This window comes from Coregonus lavaretus, assembly GCF_964263955.1.
Source record: "Coregonus lavaretus genome assembly, chromosome: 9".
In the NCBI taxonomy this organism is placed as follows: domain Eukaryota; kingdom Metazoa; phylum Chordata; class Actinopteri; order Salmoniformes; family Salmonidae; genus Coregonus; species Coregonus lavaretus.
The window spans coordinates 19051063-19069764 of NC_139996.1; the positions used below are offsets into that span (position 1 = coordinate 19051063).

Consider the following 18702-nt stretch of genomic DNA (forward strand, 5'->3'; position numbering starts at 1 on the left):
AAATAAGTGTTGTTATACAAGAGGACGCTGTAAAACTACATAATGCGAAAAAATGTCAGCTAGAAAACACTAAATCATTAGCTTTTTTGTGAGGACAGAATACAACCGCAAATCTAATAAATATGAAGGCAATACAAAATAATAATTTTGAAAAAACATCTTAGTCCTTATTAATAGAATGCCATTTTGTTCAGGAATGGAAGTCGGCTACAGTAATGCTTTCAAGATCTGTAACACATACAAACACTGATTATAGTCTTGGCCTTTGGAAACTGTTGAAACATTGCACAGCTAGCTAGATTCCAGAGATTGTCTCAGTTCAGTTCATCAGCTGACATCAAAGATAGAATGAAATGAAGGATCCATCCACATCACCTCTCTGTCTGTCTTTACTCAAGCGTGATGTGGCCCTTGGGGGTTCTTTCCACATTCAGTGTTGGGGTCACACTCCAGCATCTCCGTGATCCACTCATCATCCAGGGCCCCCTCGATGAACTCCTCCAGGCTGATGGCTGAATAGAATAATGATATAGAATAAAATAGAATACAATAGAATGATCCAAATTATGTTTACAGCCTTGTATTGGCTGTACACTCACAATATTTAGTTACAATCACAAATCCCAGAAAATACAGTTCAAGGCAGGGCTGGATGATTACAATAGAGGAAGAGGGACTGCAGCAATAGGTAACCAGGTGACTGGGATGCTGTAGGTTTTGTAACCTTAAATTAGGATTACGTTTGTTTTGAAATGGTTTCTGTGCGATCCTTACCATTTTTGTCTTTATCCAATCTTACAAATATTCTGTTGGTGCACTCCTCAGCTGTAAGTGGGTTTGGCTTGGTGAACAAGGCTGCCACACTCATCTTGTACACAGCCTGTGTAATCAGAGACCATATACTTTGTTGTGAAATTGGACATTTAGCACCATCTAGTGAATAACAAGCACAGTAACGTCCGCTACAAATGCAGCTGGGGCAAGCGCCACTGCAACACAGCGCCAGTAGGCTCCCATCCTCCCATAGCACCCACACAAATTCCACTAATGATTCAATGATATTGAATTCCTCTGAGAAGTGATCTGATCTTGAGCAAGGACGTTTGAGCAAGGCAAAGAACAGTAACATTGTTCAATTTGCATCCTCATAATGTGTCCTAGCATTGCACCTACCCCTTGGGATGACAATGAAATATAACGTATTATATAATATCTATATGGTTAGGACGTACCTCCATGATCTCCAGCATCTCTCCCCGCAATATGGCTCCATTTCTGTCTTTATCGTGGAGTTTAAAGGACCAGCATAGCTTCTCCACTGGGGTACCTTCAATCAGCATACTGATGGCTGTCACATACTCCCGTAAATCAACAACCCCATCCTGTGCATAACCCCATAACCTCAGTCTCTCACACAGTACTAAATATTCTAGTAACACTTTACCTTAAGTTGCCCTTATATCTGTGTGGTAACGCCTGTTCCCTATTCCACTTGTGTACAAAAGGCTTAATTCTACTACTACGCAATTACAAGGCAATTACCTGTAGTACTTTTTTTATTTGTATGTACTGACAACATATTAGTACAATTTAGTTATATAATAGTTAGTGATACTACAAAGGTAGCAGAGCAACAAAATGCAAAGTATTGCAAGTATTTTGTAAAGAATTATGCCAAAAACAGTGCAGCAATACAGAGCTGTCTGTTCTGAGGATGGCTAACATTGGAAAAAGTATTGAGAAGACTGAAAAGACTAAAAGTGTGTTTAAAGAAAGACTTGAAGATAAGAAAAGTACATTTTTGGTGCCTACCCTGTTATTATCCAAGGTGCTGAATATCTGCTCAGCGTAGCTGACTCATTGCCCACAGTTTCTCCGGAACTCATGCAGAGTGATCAGTCCACTGGGGCACTCATTCATAAACTTTCTATCACAAATAGACAACCAAAGAAAAGAACAGAGAAATATTTTGAAATGAAAATATTAAATCCTCTAAACTATAAAATTATATCTAATCAATCAATAGCGTAAAAGGATATACAGTGGGGAAAAAAAGTATTTAGTCAGCCACCAATTGTGAAAGTTCTCCCACTTAAAAAGATGAGAGAGGCCTGTAATTTTCATCATAGGTACACGTCAACTATGACAGACAAAATGAGGAAAAAAAATCCAGAAAATCACACTGTAGGATTTTTTATGATTTTATTTGCAAATTATGGTGGAAAATAAGTATTTGGTCAATAACAAAAGTTTCTCAATACTTTGTTATATACCCTTTGTTGGCAATGACACAGGTCAAAAGTTTTCTGTAAGTCTTCACAAGGTTTTCACACACTGTTGCTGGTATTTTGGCCCATTCCTCCATGCAGATCTCCTCTAGAGCAGTGATGTTTTGGGGCTGTCACTGGGCAACACAGACTTTCAACTCCCTCCAAAGATTTTCTATGGGGTTGAGATCTGGAGACTGGCTAGGCCACTCCAGGACCTTGAAATGCTTATTACGAAGCCACTCCTTCGTTGCCCGGGCGGTGTGTTTGGGATCATTGTCATGCTGAAAGACCCAGCCACGTTTCATCGTCAATGCCCTTGCTGATGGAAGGAGGTTTTCACTCAAAATCTCACGATACATGGCCCCATTCATTCTTTCCTTTACACGGATCAGTCTCCTGGTCCCTTTGCAGAAAAACAGCCCCAAAGCATGATGTTTCCACCCCATGCTTCACAGTAGGTATGGTGTTCTTTGGATGCAACTCAGCATTCTTTGTCCTCCAAACACGACGAGTTGAGTTTTTACCAAAAAGTTCTATTTTGGTTTCATCTGACCATATGACATTCTCCCAATCCTCTTCTGGATCATCCAAATGCACTCTAGTCAACTTCAGACGGGCCTGGACATGTACTGGCTTAAGCAGGGGGACACATCTTGCACTGCAGGATTTGAGTCCCTGGCAGCATAGTGTGTTACTGATGGTAGGCTTTGTTACTTTGGTCCCAGCTCTCTGCAGGTCATTCACTAGGTCCCCCCGTGTGGTTCTGTGATTTTTGCTCACCGTTCTTGTGATCATTTTGACCCCACGGGGTGAGATCTTGCGTGGAGCCCCAGATCGAGGGAGATTATCAGTGGTCTTGTATGTCTTCCATTTTCTAATAATTGCTCCCACAGTTGATTTCTTCAAACCACGCTGCTTACCTATTGCAGATTCAGCATTCCCAGCCTGGTGCAGGTCTACAATTTTGTTTCTGGTGTCCTTTGACAGTTCTTTGGTCTTGGCCAAAGTGGAGTTTGAAGTGTGACTGTTTGAGGTTGTGGACAGGTGTCTTTTATACTGATAACAAGTTCAAACAGGTGCCATTAATACAGGTAACGAGTGGAAGACAGAGGAGCCTCTTAAATAAGAAGTTACAGGTCTATGAGAGCCAGAAATCTTCCTTGTTTGTAGGTGACCAAATAGTTATTTTCCACCATAATTTGCAAATAAATTCATAAAAAATCATACACAGTGATTTTCTGGATTTTTTTTTCTCAAATTGTCTGTCATAGTTGACGTGTACCTATGATGAAAATTACAGGCCTCTCTCATCTTTTTATGTGGGAGAACTTGCACAATTGGTGGCTGACTAAATACTTTTTTTCCCCACTGTAGATTCAGCTGTATTATGAGTAACGGTTTTAAAACTGCTTTAAAAAGTGGCTGTTTCTTGGTTGAAACACATTTGTACTGTATGTCACAAAGACAGAGTTCCAGAGATTGATAGAAAATGGCAAACAACGGTAGCTAGACTTTAACAGACGCTTAGAATTGACCTTTTCCCTGTCAGTCTCAGAGACTTTTATCCTACTTTTGTCCTAAAAAAGTTCAATGGATTTCTTAAGAGGTTCAATGTGTAATACAGTAGATTGCTTTTCTTGTCTTTAGTTTTTATGGTCACTTTCTGATTGCTATCATTTGTGAACAACACACATTTTATGTTGAACTCAACCTCTACGGGATTGGTGACCCGTATACGGGATGGTTGAGCTAACGTGCGCTAATGTGATTAGCACGACTGTTATAAGTAACAGCAAACCTTCCAGGACATAGACATGTCTTATATGGGCAGAAAGCTTAAATTCCTGTTAATCTAACTGCACTGTCCAATTTACAGTAGCTATTACAGTGAGAAAATACCATGCTATTGTTTGAGGAGAGTGCACAACAACAAATAACTTTTCACGGCAACTGGTTTGATACATTCACCTCTGAAGGTAAATAATGTACTTACATTCAGTAATCTTGCTCTGATTTGTCATCCTAAGTGTCCCAGAGATAAAATGTAGCATAGTTTTGTTTGATAAAATTCATTTTTATATTCAAATGTAGGAACTCGGTTCTACAGTTTGAACCCGTGCTGTCTCTGGCTCCACACCCACCCCGCCCGGCCATCTAGACGTGTGAAAGTTAGTGTATAAGTTAATGATCCATCATGTATAAACTTACATTTTGTATTACCATATCATTTTTGTATGTTCTCTATAGTTATGTACTTGAAAATGTATAAATTGACCAATTCTGCACATTTGGGCAGACTTGATACAAAATAGTCCGTATTGCAATGCTTCACTGGATCAACCTGAAACTTTGCACTTAAACTACAATATTATATTGCAGCCTTTCTCTTGCATTTCAAAGATGATGGAACAAAAAAATTAATGATCTTTTACCAGATCTAATCTGTTATATGCTCCTACATTAATTTCACATTTCCACAAACTTCAAAGCGTTTCCTTTCAAATGGTATCAAGAATATGCATATACTTGCGTCAGGTCCTGAGCTACAGGCAGTTAGATTTGGGTATGTCATTTTAGGCAAAAATTGAAGAAAGAAAAAGGTCAGATCCTTAAGAGGTTAACAAAAAAATTGATGAATATTTTGAAATGACACAGCTAGAATTCTTACCTAAACCACTCATCGAGCTCTGTGACATAGGTAGTTCCTCTCCTGCAGGGTAGATGCAGCCTGTCCCAGCCTCAACAGAATGGACCCGCCACAGTGCCGACTTTATGTACACACCACAACCTGTTTTCACAAAGTGTCTTAGAGTAGGAGCGCTGACATAGGATCAGGTTCCCCCAGTCTTATTTATTATGATCTGAAAAGCAAAACTGATCCTGGATCAGCACTCCTACTCTAAGACGCTTTATGAAAACGGAACCTTATGTCAGCTTACCCGCGCGGTATCACATTTGTAAAATTAGGGAAATGTAATCCTCCTAGTAGGTGGGCAAAAAGGAGGAGAGGGAGGGGGTGAGTTTGATCTAAACGTAATTACCAAAAAGCAGCTGTAGTCATGAGTGACCTCATTATCACCTCTACAGGGAAAGTGTCGCAGTAAGGCTATGGATTGAAAGAGGACATTTGTACAGACAGGAAACAACAACATTGACTTAATATGAAGTGCGCATGTGTGTGTGTGTGTATACCCGAAACACCACTGTGAAGTGAAAGGAAACTAATGTTTATTAAGAATAACCTTTTTTTCACAAGACAACTTAGTGAGACAAAGCTTCTCTGCCATAAACCAGACCTGTTGTAGCAGCAATAATGCCATGAACTTTTAAGTGCTTCTTAAGCCCACTAATACAACAAACAAATAAAACATATATACTAACAGTTACACTATATTAAAAAAACTGACAGGTGATTTTGAAGCTGTAGATGTGAGTGTCACTGACTAGCCTCCCCTGCTAACAAACAGCTCTTCTCAGAGCACACAGGTAAACGGCCGTGCTTGTGTGTGGATAGGCTAAAAGGCTAATAGTGGCCAAGTGGGATCCCTGTGCCACAAGCACTCGAAACATGGGTTTGGGGTATATCTAAATTCTAGGGCATCTGCATCAATTGGGAAACAGTTTCTGAAGCCTTATCAGTCCACAGATAACGGTTTATGGTTACTAATTCACAGGCCTACACACATACCGGTCTGTCTCATACCCTAGTTTGTCTTATAAGGCAACAAACACAAAAACAAGTATTTTAAAAAAACAATAAAAGGATACAAAAGCAGCTGCATGCAATAGAATCAGCTAAGCAGGACATAAAAGGAACAAAAAAATAACTACATTTAACTATACCCTGGATAATGTTTAGGATTTCAAACTGGGACAGGAGCAGTTGAGGTTGACTCTAACCAAAGTACAGAACAGTACTCGACTTTCACTCAATGCCACCACACAATGACAATAGGGTGGGCGGTAGCCCTACTGTACAAACGTACACTTGAACGGTCTCACAATTCAGGGCATTCACAAATACATTACAATGATATTAGAAGAAAAAAATAATCTTAAAAACAAAATTCATACAACTTTTTTCCTTTTCTAGGACCAGCCTGTATCTATGGCACATACTTTCACAGCTCGCTTGCTTGTTAAGGAGCACTTGCGCCGCCATTGAAGGCTCTACTGTCTGTGCGTGCCATCATCTGGGATCAGGCTTGTGATTGGCTGGATTTGACGTGCCACCAATCGTGTTTTACAATTCCGATTAATCCCATGATCCAATACACAGTCGCTAGGGGAAATGCCCTACCATTTAATGTGTTGAGAGGTAAGGTGGGACTGAGGGTTTGTAATATACGTCTCAGGTATCCAAAAAGCACAGGTTTTTCATCCATGCAGAAATGGCATGAGGCACTTTAGACACCGACAGGCAGTAGGGGTCCTAGTGGGATTGGTTCCTCCCTCAGTATTGAAGCAAAAGCGGAGGTCCAGAGACAGTGTTCTTCAGAACTCACAATACACCTCCATCCATCCCACCCTCAGAACAGATTACTGGCACAAAACGTGAAGAACAGACATTAAAAAGAGACGACCGTGGTGGATGGGCTAAAACAGCAGTATGCACACATGCATTTTAGTTTAAATAGCATCATTTTCAGACATTTCATGACTTTGGTTCTTCAGTCTTACCTCACATAAGGCTGACACAAAACCATTATTCATTCAAAGCACTGACCATAGACCAAGCAGTGAGACCATAGTGTGATCATATATGGCAGGTGATGGGCTTACTGACATGCCCTCAAGCCACCACATTTAAAAAGCATGCTTCTTATAGTTTGGTGGTGCAATGGTAAGATGGACAACTCCAAATAAAGTAGTTGGCTATTTTTGTTACTTGTTTCTTTGTCCATATGTACCTGTATTACCAATAGCAAAACAAATTTGATCACAAAAAAAGTAATTGGCTATGGAATCCATATTGCTCGATGACAACCCACTGAAATTCTCAATCATGCTTCATATCATATTCTCATTTTGGCAGCATGCCCATTAATTTATAACCTCTGAGCAAACTTGTTTGTCAGACAGGTTAGGTTGTGACTAGGAGTTGGAACCTGTTCGGGGAACAAAACCAAAAAAAATTACATTTTAGAGGAACAGAATCAGAACAAAAGTGATCTATACTGTTCCGGAACAGAACCGTTATTTTCAAAGCAAGGGAACTGGTTAATTAGTTATTTTACGTTCCGGCCATTTTTTTCCCAGTCACTCTGTCACTCAGAAATGTATTCCAGTGTCTGCCTGCCAGCTGGAAATCTTTGCCAGTGTCTGTAGGGTACCTATCTCTCCCACTCCGAAGCCTAGGCTATTAGCCTACTGACATTACAAGTGTGATTCCGAAATTAGGAAGATTAATTTTTTTATTTGAGAAGAATGGATCAACTTTAACACTGCTAGTTAAGGATACTATACTTATCACGTTTCTCATTGGATTTATTAACTACAAAAAGGTAAAACTTGTTTTTATTTTAATTCTGGTGACGCTCTGCACACACACAAGCTTCTGGTCTAAGGTTAAGCCAACTCTTGGAAGTTCAAAAACATTCAACGTTCCTTCATTGAAGCTGCTCCTCCATAGGTATAATTCTGTGGGCCTAATTCAGATAATGCATGTCATAACAAGATGCCCAGAGCTTCAAGCCAAGCCTCCTCCACCCTCTCTCGCTCGCTCTCTCCCCACCCACAAAATTTCAGTCACATCTTGCGCCCTAAACTTGTCTGTCCAATGCATGTAAACAACTATTACAGCTTGCCCACTCCATAGCAAGCTGCTCTATCCACACTGATTAGTCAAGTAATTTAAATGTCGAGCTAAAGATGTTAAAAAAGGTACAGAAAGGAATGATATAAACTGTAATTTTATGGGGGTTCGAACTGGTTCAGAACTTTATTTTGCTGGTCGGAACAGTGGAACGTAACGGAAAATAATTATGGTTCTGTTCAGAACTAACCAATTGTAAAATAATTTGCTACAAACCTTGGTTTTTACCAATAGGCGAGAGAGAGAGATTTATACAGAACATATTGATGTTCTGGAATGTTCACTCTGCATAGTAGTCCCTTAAAGAATCCACACACCACAAACTACTCCGTTTACCTCTTAAGTAGCACCTCCTGAACGAGCCGTATAAGACCGTAGTCTATAAGTGCATTATGAAACATGAAATTAAATCAAAAGCACAGGCGTCATAAAGCCAAGAAACGTTGTAAAAAAAAAAAAATATGAATCACTTTACAACAATACCAACGTCTGTACTGCCACATACTATAGGTGTGTGATATATAGCCTGAGAAATAAACACTGCTACAAGTGATAAAAAAGTGTAAAAGGTTGAATAAACATGAAATGGAGGAATGGAGGGGGTGGTTTCTGTTCTGTTGCTCCCTGAGTGATCCCTGATTCAGAGATCATTTATAAACTGTACACTTTGATATAATGTATTTGATACATCTCAACTTAAATTCTATTATTAAAGTCTATTCCCTTATGACCTCCATTTCTGTTTTTAAGACTGTGTCAAGATTGCGGGTGGATGTGGCATTTAACCATACCAGGTCTTCACACTTCGGTCCAAATGCTGTGTGCCAGAGAGTTGGTGGTTAGGCCGTGACTGAGTGGCACGCACGCACCCACCCACACACTCTGATGGCGGACTATCAATGACTCTCAATGTCAACCAGACCTGTGTTCAAATACATATGTATTTAAGTATTTTCAAATAATGTGGTGCCGAATCAGCTACTTCTATTAGATTTTTCAAATGATTTCATATAAATAGCCTACTATTTGAGCCTAAGTATTTTCAAATGGTTACTTCCAAATATATTATTTCAAATAACCCTAGGACCAAACAGACCTGTGTTCAAATGCATGGTAGTTTTTAAATAATTGTATAAATACTGGTTATTTTCAAATACATGCCAATACTTTCCAAGTGTATTTCCAAATGCATTCCAATATTCAACTACTTGTATCTTCAAATAAAACTATTTCCGCAAACTCCAAACATATCGTGGAGCATGTCGGGATAGCACTTCGCTCTAACGCCTGCAGCCTTGTTGGCTTGGCTGAAGTGGCTATCGTAGTGTCTAATTAGCCCCTACACCCATGATGATTTTCACCCCCTCTGCTTTGGGACATTTGTGCATATGGCGGAGGCACGCGTAAAAGCGCAAATGGAGGGTCAAGGGGCGAAGGGAAGGGAGTGAGTTGGGATTCAGCCAGTCTTACAGGATGTGACACGTGGGGACACAAAATGGCTGCTGCTCAAATAGGCCACACCTCCTAAGGCCACTCCAGAGATTGGGAGACACTGTGGGCGCGTTCCTCTGCCCAGGCATTGCTGACGCATGCCAGATCTTCCAATCCCTGGATAGGTATTTTACGTATTAGCTAACCACATCATATGTTATAGCAATCTGTCAGTCGATGACACAGTCGATGACTTGGCAAGCAATCATTGGTAGATGCATGCAACGTCTGAGCAGGGGAACGTGACCTGTAGGTCTGAGGAAAGCAGATAAGTCAAAACAGTCAAAATGGCCGCCTTAAAGGCTTTTTAGGCACAGCTTCAGACTCTTCTCTTCCACCTAATGAAAGTGGTGGCGAGCTGGTGTCCCTTATCGCCAATCGATCCCATTGTCTTTTTTTAAAGCAGCCACCTGAAGATTACACAGCTTATGTGGAAAAAATTAAACAACAACTAATAAATAAATACAAATCTGTTTTAAAAAGAGAGCTGATACCTGGTGATAGAGAAAACTGTACTGAGGGAAACGCTGTGTTCGGGTCGAGTTATAGAGAACTGCAGTGTGTTTCAGAGAGCCGGGGGGGGGGATCAGTGCAGTGTGTGAGATGTGGCGAGTTTCAGTAGAGCTGCGCCAAAGAGGGACCAGTTCAGAGGGACCAGTTCATCTCGTCCATGACCACAGCCTCGCCCAGGTTGGCGTCCGTCTCCAGCAGGCTCATTATCACTGCCATGGCTGCCTCATCATTACTAAGGCCTCCCAGGCCGGGGTCCATCATATTCTCCATATCCAGCTGGGAAGTTTCCCCTGGGGGAGTAGAGACAGTGAAGCAAAGAGAGAGCGAAAGAGAGGGGACAGAGAAAGCGTGAGAGACAGAGGGGAAGAAAGAGAGAGAGCAAGAATATTACCATCACCAAACACTCTCATATCAGTATCACAAAGGACAAGGACAAATTCTAAACTAGTCAAGGTTATAATGGGCTAGATGTGGTGTTGTACCCATGAGTGATTCTCCTGCAGGGAATTGTGGTCTTCTGTGTTCTTGTTGTTCTCCTTCCTCTGAACTGGACTTCCCTGGCATCTCCAGGTCTGCCACCTCTCCATTTGGCACCTCAATGAGACATGGGGAAAAAGTTACTAAAGCAATACATACATTAACACACACACGCTCATGCTCACGCTGACACACTGCGCACACACACTGGAGACTTACGTTGCTGCTGGACAGTGTGAGTTGCAGAGGAGACTTGTCCTTCAGCACAGTGAAGGGGCTGACATTACCGCTGGATGGGGATGAGTTCATCCTAAAACAGACAGATCAAACTGATGACAACAATCACACACACCTCAGGCATTTCTGTACTTGTTTACTGCTTTGGTACAGAGACAACAATGCCAAACAGAATATATCCAGTGACCTGTACCAACTACATCCTTGTTCACATTCAAGCATAGCTAATTCATAATTATATAAATTAAAGAACAACATATTTTGATCTCTAGGCACTCGAGGGTCCAAACTTGTGCGCCTTTTATACCTGCAACTTCTCTGGAGTGTTTTTGACAGCTTATTGCAGTTTCAAAAGTTTCACCAGGAATCACAACACCCGGATCTTGTCAAGAGGGTGCCATGCACTGAAGGTTGCAGATAGAAATGTCTTGTAGAGCTGACACGATTCCCCAAATGACATACCAGTTGTACATCAAATATTTCTATTGGAACGTTGCCCCCCACTGACCCAGTTCTATAGCTATAACTTCACAGGCTGCTATTCTTCATCCACAAGTTGATGGGCATCCAATGACATCATTATCCATAAAGAATAATATACACTGCTCAAAGAAATAAAGGGAACACTAAAATAACACATCCTAGATCTGAATGAATGAAATAATCTCATGAAATACTTTTTTCTTTACACAGTTGAATGTGCTGACAACAAAATCACACAAAATTTATCAATGGAAATCAAATTTATCAACCCATGGAGGTCTGGATTTGGAGTCACCCTCAAAATTAAAGTGGAAAACCACACTACAGGCTGATCCAACTATGATGTAATGTCCTTAAAACAAGTCAAAATGAGGCTCAGTAGTGTGTGTGGCCTCCACGTGCCTGTATGACCTCCCTACAACGCCTGGGCATGCTCCTGATGAGGTGGCAGATTGTCTCCTGAGGGATCTCCTCCCAGACCTGGACTACAGCATCCGCCAACTCCTGGACAGTCTGTGGTGCAACGTGGCGTTGGTGGATGGAGCGAGACATGATGTCCCAGATGTGCTCAATTGGATTCAGGTCTGGGGAACAGGCGGGCCAGTCCATAGCATCAATGCCTTCCTCTTGCAGGAACTGCTGACACACTCCAGCCACATGAGGTGTAGCATTGTCTTGCATTAGGAGGAACCCAGGGCCAACCGCACCATCATATGGTCTCACAAGGGGTCTGAGGATCTCATCTCGGTACCTAATGGCAGTCAGGCTACCTCTGGCGAGCACATGGAGGGCTGTGCGGCCCCCCAAAGAAATGCCACCCCACACCATGACTGACCCACCGCCAAACCGGTCATGCTGGAGGATGTTGCAGGCAGCAGAACGTTTTCCACGGCGTTTCCAGACTCTGTCACGTCTGTCATGTGCTCAGTGTGAACCTGCTTTCATCTGTGAAGAGCACAGGGCGCCAGTGGCGAATTTGCCAATCTTGGTGTTCTCTGGCAAATGCCAAACATCCTGCACGGTGTTGGGCTGTAAGCACAACCCCCATCTGTGGACGTCGGGCCCTCATACCACCCTCATGGAGTCTGTTTCTGACCGTTTGAGCAGACACATGCACATTTGTGGCCTGCTGGAGGTCATTTTGCAGGGCTCTGGCAGTGCTCCTCCTTGCACAAAGGCGGAGGTAGCAGTCCTGCTGCTGGGTTGTTGCCCTCCTACGGCCTCCTCCACGTCTCCTGATGTACTGGCCTGTCTCCTGGTAGCGCCTCCATGCTCTGGACACTACGCTGACAGACACAGCAATCCTTCTTGCCACAGCTCGCATTGATGTGCCATCCTGGATGAGCTGCAACTACCTGAGCCACTTGTGTGGGTTGTAGACTCCGTCTCATGCTACCACTAGAGTGAAAGCACTGCCAGTATTCAAAAGTGACCAAAACATCAGCCAGGAAGCATAGGAACTGAGAAGTGGTCTGTGGTCACCACCTGCAAAAGCAGTCCTTTATTGGGGGTGTCTTGCTAATTGCCTATAATTTCCACCTGTTGTCTATTCCATTTGCACAACAGCATGTGAAATGTATTGTCAATCAGTGTTGCTTCCTAAGTGGACAGTTTGATTTCACAGAAGTGTGATTGACTTGGAGTTACATTGTGTTGTTTAAGTGTTCCCTTTATTTTTTTGAGCAGTGTATATACACAGTACCAGTCAAAAGTTTGAACACACCTACTCATTCAAGGGTTTCTTTATTTTTTACTATTTTCTACATTGTAGAAACTATGAAATAACACATGGAATCATGTAGTACCCAAAAAAGTGTTAAACAAATCAAAATATATTTTATATTTGAGATTCTTCAAAGTAGCCACCCTTTGCCTTGACAGCTTTGCACACTCTTGGCATTCTCTCAACAAGCTTCATGAGGTAGTCACCTGGAACGCATTTCAATTAACAGGTGTGCCTTGTTAAAAGTTAATTTGTGGAATTTCTTTCCTTCTTCATGCATTTGAGCCAAATCAGTTGTGTTGTGACAAGGTAGGGGTGGTATACAGAAGATAGCCCAGCTCACATAAGCAAAGAGAAACGACAGTTCATCATTACTTTAAGACGTGAAGGTCAGTCAATACGGAAAATATAAAGAACTTTGAACGTTTCTTCAAGTGCAATCGCAAAAACCATTAAGCGCTATGATGAAACTGGCTCTCATGAGGACCGCCACAGGAAAGGAAGACCCAGAGTTACCTCTGCTGCAGAGGATAAGTTCATTAGAGTTAACTGCACCTCAGATTGCAGCCCAAATAAATGCTTCACAGAGTTCAAGTCACAGACATATCTCAACATCAACTGTTCAGAGGGGACTGTGTGAATCAGGCCTTCATGGTCGAATTGCTGCAAAGAAACTACTACTAAAGGACACCAATAAGAAGAAGAGACTTGCTTGGGCCAAGAAACAAGAGCAATGGACATTAGACCGGTGGAAATATGTCCAAATGTGAGATTTTTGGTTCCAACCTCCGTGTCTTTGTGAGACGCAGAGTAGGTGAACGGATGATCTCCGCATGTGTGGTTCCCACCGTGAAGCATGGAGGAGGAGGTGTGATGGTGTGGAGGTGCTTTGCTGGTGACCCTGTCTGTGATGTTTCAAGGCACACTTAACCAGCATGGCTACCACAGCATTATGCAGGATACGCCATCCCATCTGGTTTGTGCTTAGTGGGACTATCATTTGTTTTTCAACAGGACAATCACCCAACACACCTCCAGGCTGTGTAAGGGCTATTTGACCAAGAAGGAGAGTGATGGAGTGCTGCATCAGATGACCTGGCCTCCACAATCGTCCGACCTCAACCCAATTGAGATGGATTGGGATGAGTTTGACCACAGAGTGAAGGAAAAGCAGCCAACAAGTGCTCAGCATATGTGGGAACTCCTTCAAGACTGTTAGAAAAGCATTCCAGGTGAAGCTGGTTGAGAGAATGCCAAGAGTGTGCAAAGCTGTCCTCAAGGCAAAGGGTGGCTACTTTAAATAATCTAAAATATACAATATATTTTGATTTGTTTAACACTTTTTTGGTTTCCATATGTGTTATTTCATAGTTTTGTGTAGAATATAGAAAATAGTAAAAATAAAGAAAAACCCTTGAATGAGTAGGTGTGTCCAAACCTTTGACTGGTACTGTATGTATATATATTTATGGATAATGATTATTTACACACACACACATCTCTGCCCTCCCATTTCTCTGCCACATGTCTGTCTACACTGATAGGCTACCACATGCCATCGCCCCACCTGTTGTAGTCCAGCAGCTCATTAGCGATCTGGGTCCCGATACTCCCCGCGTAGACCATGGTACTGGAAGTACTGGAGATCCCCAGGATGATGGGGAGAGACTTATTGCCATCGTCTAGAAGGAAAACATTCATTAGCAACAGGTTAGGTCAATTTAGCTATAGACCTCAATGCTTATATAACACCAAATCGTCAGCGTTTTCAAGTCGACACCTCAACTGACCTTCAGAAGCCTTGGAATTACTCAACTGTTCTGCTTTGTCCCCAGATCTGTCTGTTCGACTGTGGTCACTGCTGGAGACATGAGAGAATGTGGACACATGAAAGAACCGTTTTGGGAAAAAGGTTTGAGAAAAAAGGTTGAATTACAGTGTCACAAACCTACAACAGTACAGAAAGATCAGTGACGATCCTAAGGAGGAGTAAGGATAAGGCTTGTACTTACGATATGACAGTATTGGTTGACACTATGTATTCTACTTCTTTGGTCCAGGGATTTATAAAACTAAACATCTGACTTTGTAGTGTGACAAAAGAGCCATGTTTCGTTCTGAATTTGTAGCAATTTGTCTCTATTTTCTCTTTACTCCGCAGCACTGAAAGGAAAAGGTGTGAAAGTTAGAGGAGATAGAATAAAGAACATATATTTAACATCTAGGTAATGGTTAGAACAAGGGTAATAATAGCCTAAAAGATGCTTATGGCATGCAAATAGGAATGTTTTTCTTTTTAATTTTTTATGACCATTTCGGTGGAATACCGGAGGGTAACCATGGGAAAACTTGGGGGAATTCTGAAACTAGGAAAAAACATTGAAGTTGGGTAATGCAGACAGGTGCCATGGCATAAAATAGCAACATGGCTCAAAACTAGGACCTTTTCTCCCATGTAGTGGTTTGGGGCCTACTGGTGGGTTGTGGCTAGTCTCTGGCTCCTGGGTTACGATTTGTTTCCAAATTCTAGGAATTCTAGGGAAGACTATGAATGTTTATCGTCTCTCGGGTTGGTCATAGGAAAGGCTTGGGGCGAGCGACAGCATAAACAAGTTCGGTAATCAACCACTGGCTGAACCAACGAAATCCTACCTTTTCGATGACGTTCTGCTAAATGTGGCAAGTCATCTTGATGGAAGTATTCGTAGCATGACGTCCCAAGCAGCTCCTGGGGTAAGTATCCTAGGACAGTGGTGGCTCTGTAAGGAGTAGGTGTAGAACACATTGTTAGTTATCACGTGATTTCAAGTCATTACTTCTTCAGAGGAGCCAATGTGGTTATGAAGAGGTCAGTCTGGCCTCTGTTATTGATGATAAGAACAAATTCGTGCTGTTGTTCAATTAAAGGCAACTCAAGTCTGAGTGATATGTGTCATACGATTCAGTGACCCAGACTCTCGAGAGACACCACATACACACTGTCATGGGTCTCGCGGGATAATTACATTATCCAGTTTTCATTATTCTGTATTTACCATCCAGTGCTTGGAGACCAAGAGGAAGAACTTTGAATTCCTTCCCATTGAGTGTAACATGAACCTAAACATTAAATCAAAAAAGAGAGGAAAACAATCACCGTTGGTCGACGAAGGTGAACTTGCCGTCCATGGCATAGCGTGTGACGAACTCCGTTGCTTTGACCAGGACGTCGTTGACCCCGCTGACCAGAGAGGCAACGTGGGGGTGGACGCGGCCCACGGCCACCAGGCAGCTGAAGTGGGAGCTGTCCTTGTCAGCCTCCCCCTCGCCCCCTTCCTCCCCAAGCTGACTGGTGGGCCAGCTGCGTATGTAGCCCGTGCAGTGGACAGTGCAGTACTTCTCAGACTCTACAGTGGGAGACAGCGCGGCAGGTAGACAATTAAACTTTTTCTATTACAGTTACATCTTAATGTACACATTTACATTCATTGTTTAGCAACTATTCCAATCCAGAGAATACATTTAATTTAAAAAAATAAGAAAAAAAAGTCAATTCTGCCTTGCACACACACAATAACTTTTAAGGAACAGATGGGAAACTATTTTCCTTCACACCAATCCACAGAGGGGAGACTATTCTCTCAATGTTGTACAGACAGGTTCATATCCATCAAATCTATGAAGACCATACCATACTTTATAATGTGGACAGACTTTTCCACTACCTTTCTTTTTGGAGGTACTGGGCTGGAATTCCTTGTCCTCCTGTTTGACTGATATCTTGTGGTACTTCATGCGGCAGAAGAAGGAGCGTCGCGCACCTGGACACAGCCGAGCTGCTCCGACCGGGAGGTCAGCCTGGACCTGCAGGCCCGCTGGGGAGAGGAAAGGCCGATTAGACAGAGGCATACACACAGTGGAGACTGAGTAACATACACACACATACAATGCCAACTCAATTCCTCTCACATTTACATTTGTAGATTTTTGTCATTTAGCAGATGCTCTTATCCAGAGCGACACACACACGATAGATCAGCTGAGAATATTCATCACTGCAAGAAACAATACAGGTCTTTTCTATGTCAAAACTACATTCTCAGAAATTGATGTTTTCCACTACAACTGTCCGGCATGAGTACAACACTGCTTTAAAATTTGAGTCCATAAGGTCCTGCCCACTTCTCAGACTATCATCCCACTGACCCACTGACACAGTGCAGTGTTCTCCATGGCACGGGCCAAGGTAAACTCCACTCCTGAGTCACACACTCCTGAGACCTTTCCTTCACCGGCTGCTGACTCACTTCCTGGGAGGAGGAACCCTATGTGTTAGGGCGTAACACTGCTCTACTTTTTATGGAAACCACCCAGCCACCTACAACTGTGTCATTTCAGCATTCCTGTGGTCAACATTTTCCTTATGGAAAATACATACACCTTACTTTGCACACCCTGTCCCCCGCACACAGCCAAGAGTCACACACACACACTTACTTTTGGCATCTATTAGTCTCTCGCGGGGGTATAACTCAGAAGCTGAGAGCTGCTCCTTTACTTTCCCCATGTCCTTTGGGTGAATGTAGTCAAAGAGACTCTGTCCAATCAGTTCTGTCTGTAAACAAAAAAAAACTTCAAAATCAACCAACCTTGCTGATAATAAGTAACAATTTACTTTGACTACATATCCATAACGCATTCATACCACATCTTTAAGCATTTCATGAACGTGTTATAACAGGTCCTAACTGCATTACCAGTGTTAGTGAATATGCCAAACGGCCAAACCATTTTATGCTGAAAATTATGCTGATATATAGCCTGTACTAGCTTCATTTCCCCCATTGGCCAGTGGGGCCTGTGACTTACCTTCTTCCTCTCACTGAGGCCAAAGGGGCATGAATATCCCCACAGGGTTGAATCCTCAGGGTACATTTTACGGATTAAAAAGTGTAGTTGTAGTCTTGCGACTTGTGACGGCCGGCCGCCCAACAACCTGCCCGCTTGACCCTATCCCCTCCTCTCTTCTCCAGACCATTTCCAAAGACCTTACCTCACCTCGCTCATCAACTCATCCTTGATCACTGGCTATGTCCCTTCCGTCTTTAAGAGAGCGAGAGTTGCACCCCTTCTCAAAAAACCTACACTTGATCCCTCCGATGTCAACAACTACAGACCAGTATCCCTTCTTTCTTTTCTCTCCAAAACTCTTGAGCCTGCCGTCTTTAGCCAACTCTCTTGCTATCTCTCTCAGAATGATCTTCTTGATCCAAACCAGTCAGGTTTCAAGACTGGTCATTCAACTGAGACTGCTCTTCTCTGTGTCACGGAGGCTCTCCGCACTGCTAAAGCTAACTCTCTCTCCTCTGCTCTCATCCTTCTAGACCTATCTGCTGCCTTTGATACTGTGAACCATCAGATCCTCCTCTCCACCCTCTCCGAGTTGGGCATCTCCGGCGCGGCTCACTCTTGGATCGCTCCTACCAGGTGGCGTGGCGAGAATCTGTCTCCGCACCACGTGCTCTCACCACTGGTGTCCCCCAGGGCTCAGTTCTAGGCCCTCTCCTATTCTCGCTATACACCAAGTCACTTGGCTCTGTCATATCCTCACATGGTCTCTCCTATCATTGCTACGAAGACGACACACAATTACTCTTCTCCTTTCCCCCTTCTGATAACCAGGTGGCGAATCGCATCTCTGCATGTCTGGCAGA

The 18702-nt window shown here is 42.6% G+C and overlaps 1 protein-coding gene and 1 pseudogene across 3 annotated transcripts in view; both read right to left on the bottom strand.

The window, feature by feature from the left end:
* Window positions 1–389: 389 nt before the first annotated feature.
* LOC311134887 (guanylyl cyclase inhibitory protein-like) lies at window positions 390–9665 on the bottom strand (annotated as a pseudogene). The gene is made up of 6 exons: window positions 9607–9665; window positions 4939–5038; window positions 1813–1927; window positions 1233–1382; window positions 775–880; window positions 390–512 (listed from the first exon to the last, which is right to left on the bottom strand). The product of its transcript is annotated as a guanylyl cyclase inhibitory protein-like (transcript).
* Window positions 5484–18702, bottom strand: part of bmal2 (basic helix-loop-helix ARNT like 2) — a 47414-nt gene continuing 34195 nt past the window's right edge. The window contains exons 7-16 of one of the 2 annotated variants that reach the window (XM_084169041.1): window positions 17486–17603; window positions 16714–16863; window positions 16146–16395; window positions 15662–15768; window positions 15022–15172; window positions 14800–14867; window positions 14577–14691; window positions 10786–10876; window positions 10572–10683; window positions 5484–10379 (exon numbers count right to left, since the gene is read on the bottom strand). In XM_084169041.1, the coding sequence (XP_084025167.1) occupies window positions 10222–10379; window positions 10572–10683; window positions 10786–10876; window positions 14577–14691; window positions 14800–14867; window positions 15022–15172; window positions 15662–15768; window positions 16146–16395; window positions 16714–16863; window positions 17486–17603 (1320 nt within the window). In that variant the 3' untranslated portion in view covers window positions 5484–10221. Of the gene's footprint in view, window positions 10380–10571; window positions 10684–10785; window positions 10877–14576; window positions 14692–14799; window positions 14871–15021; window positions 15173–15661; window positions 15769–16145; window positions 16396–16713; window positions 16864–17485; window positions 17604–18702 lie in introns of both variants that reach the window. The other variant, XM_084169040.1, reaches the window with a different exon arrangement.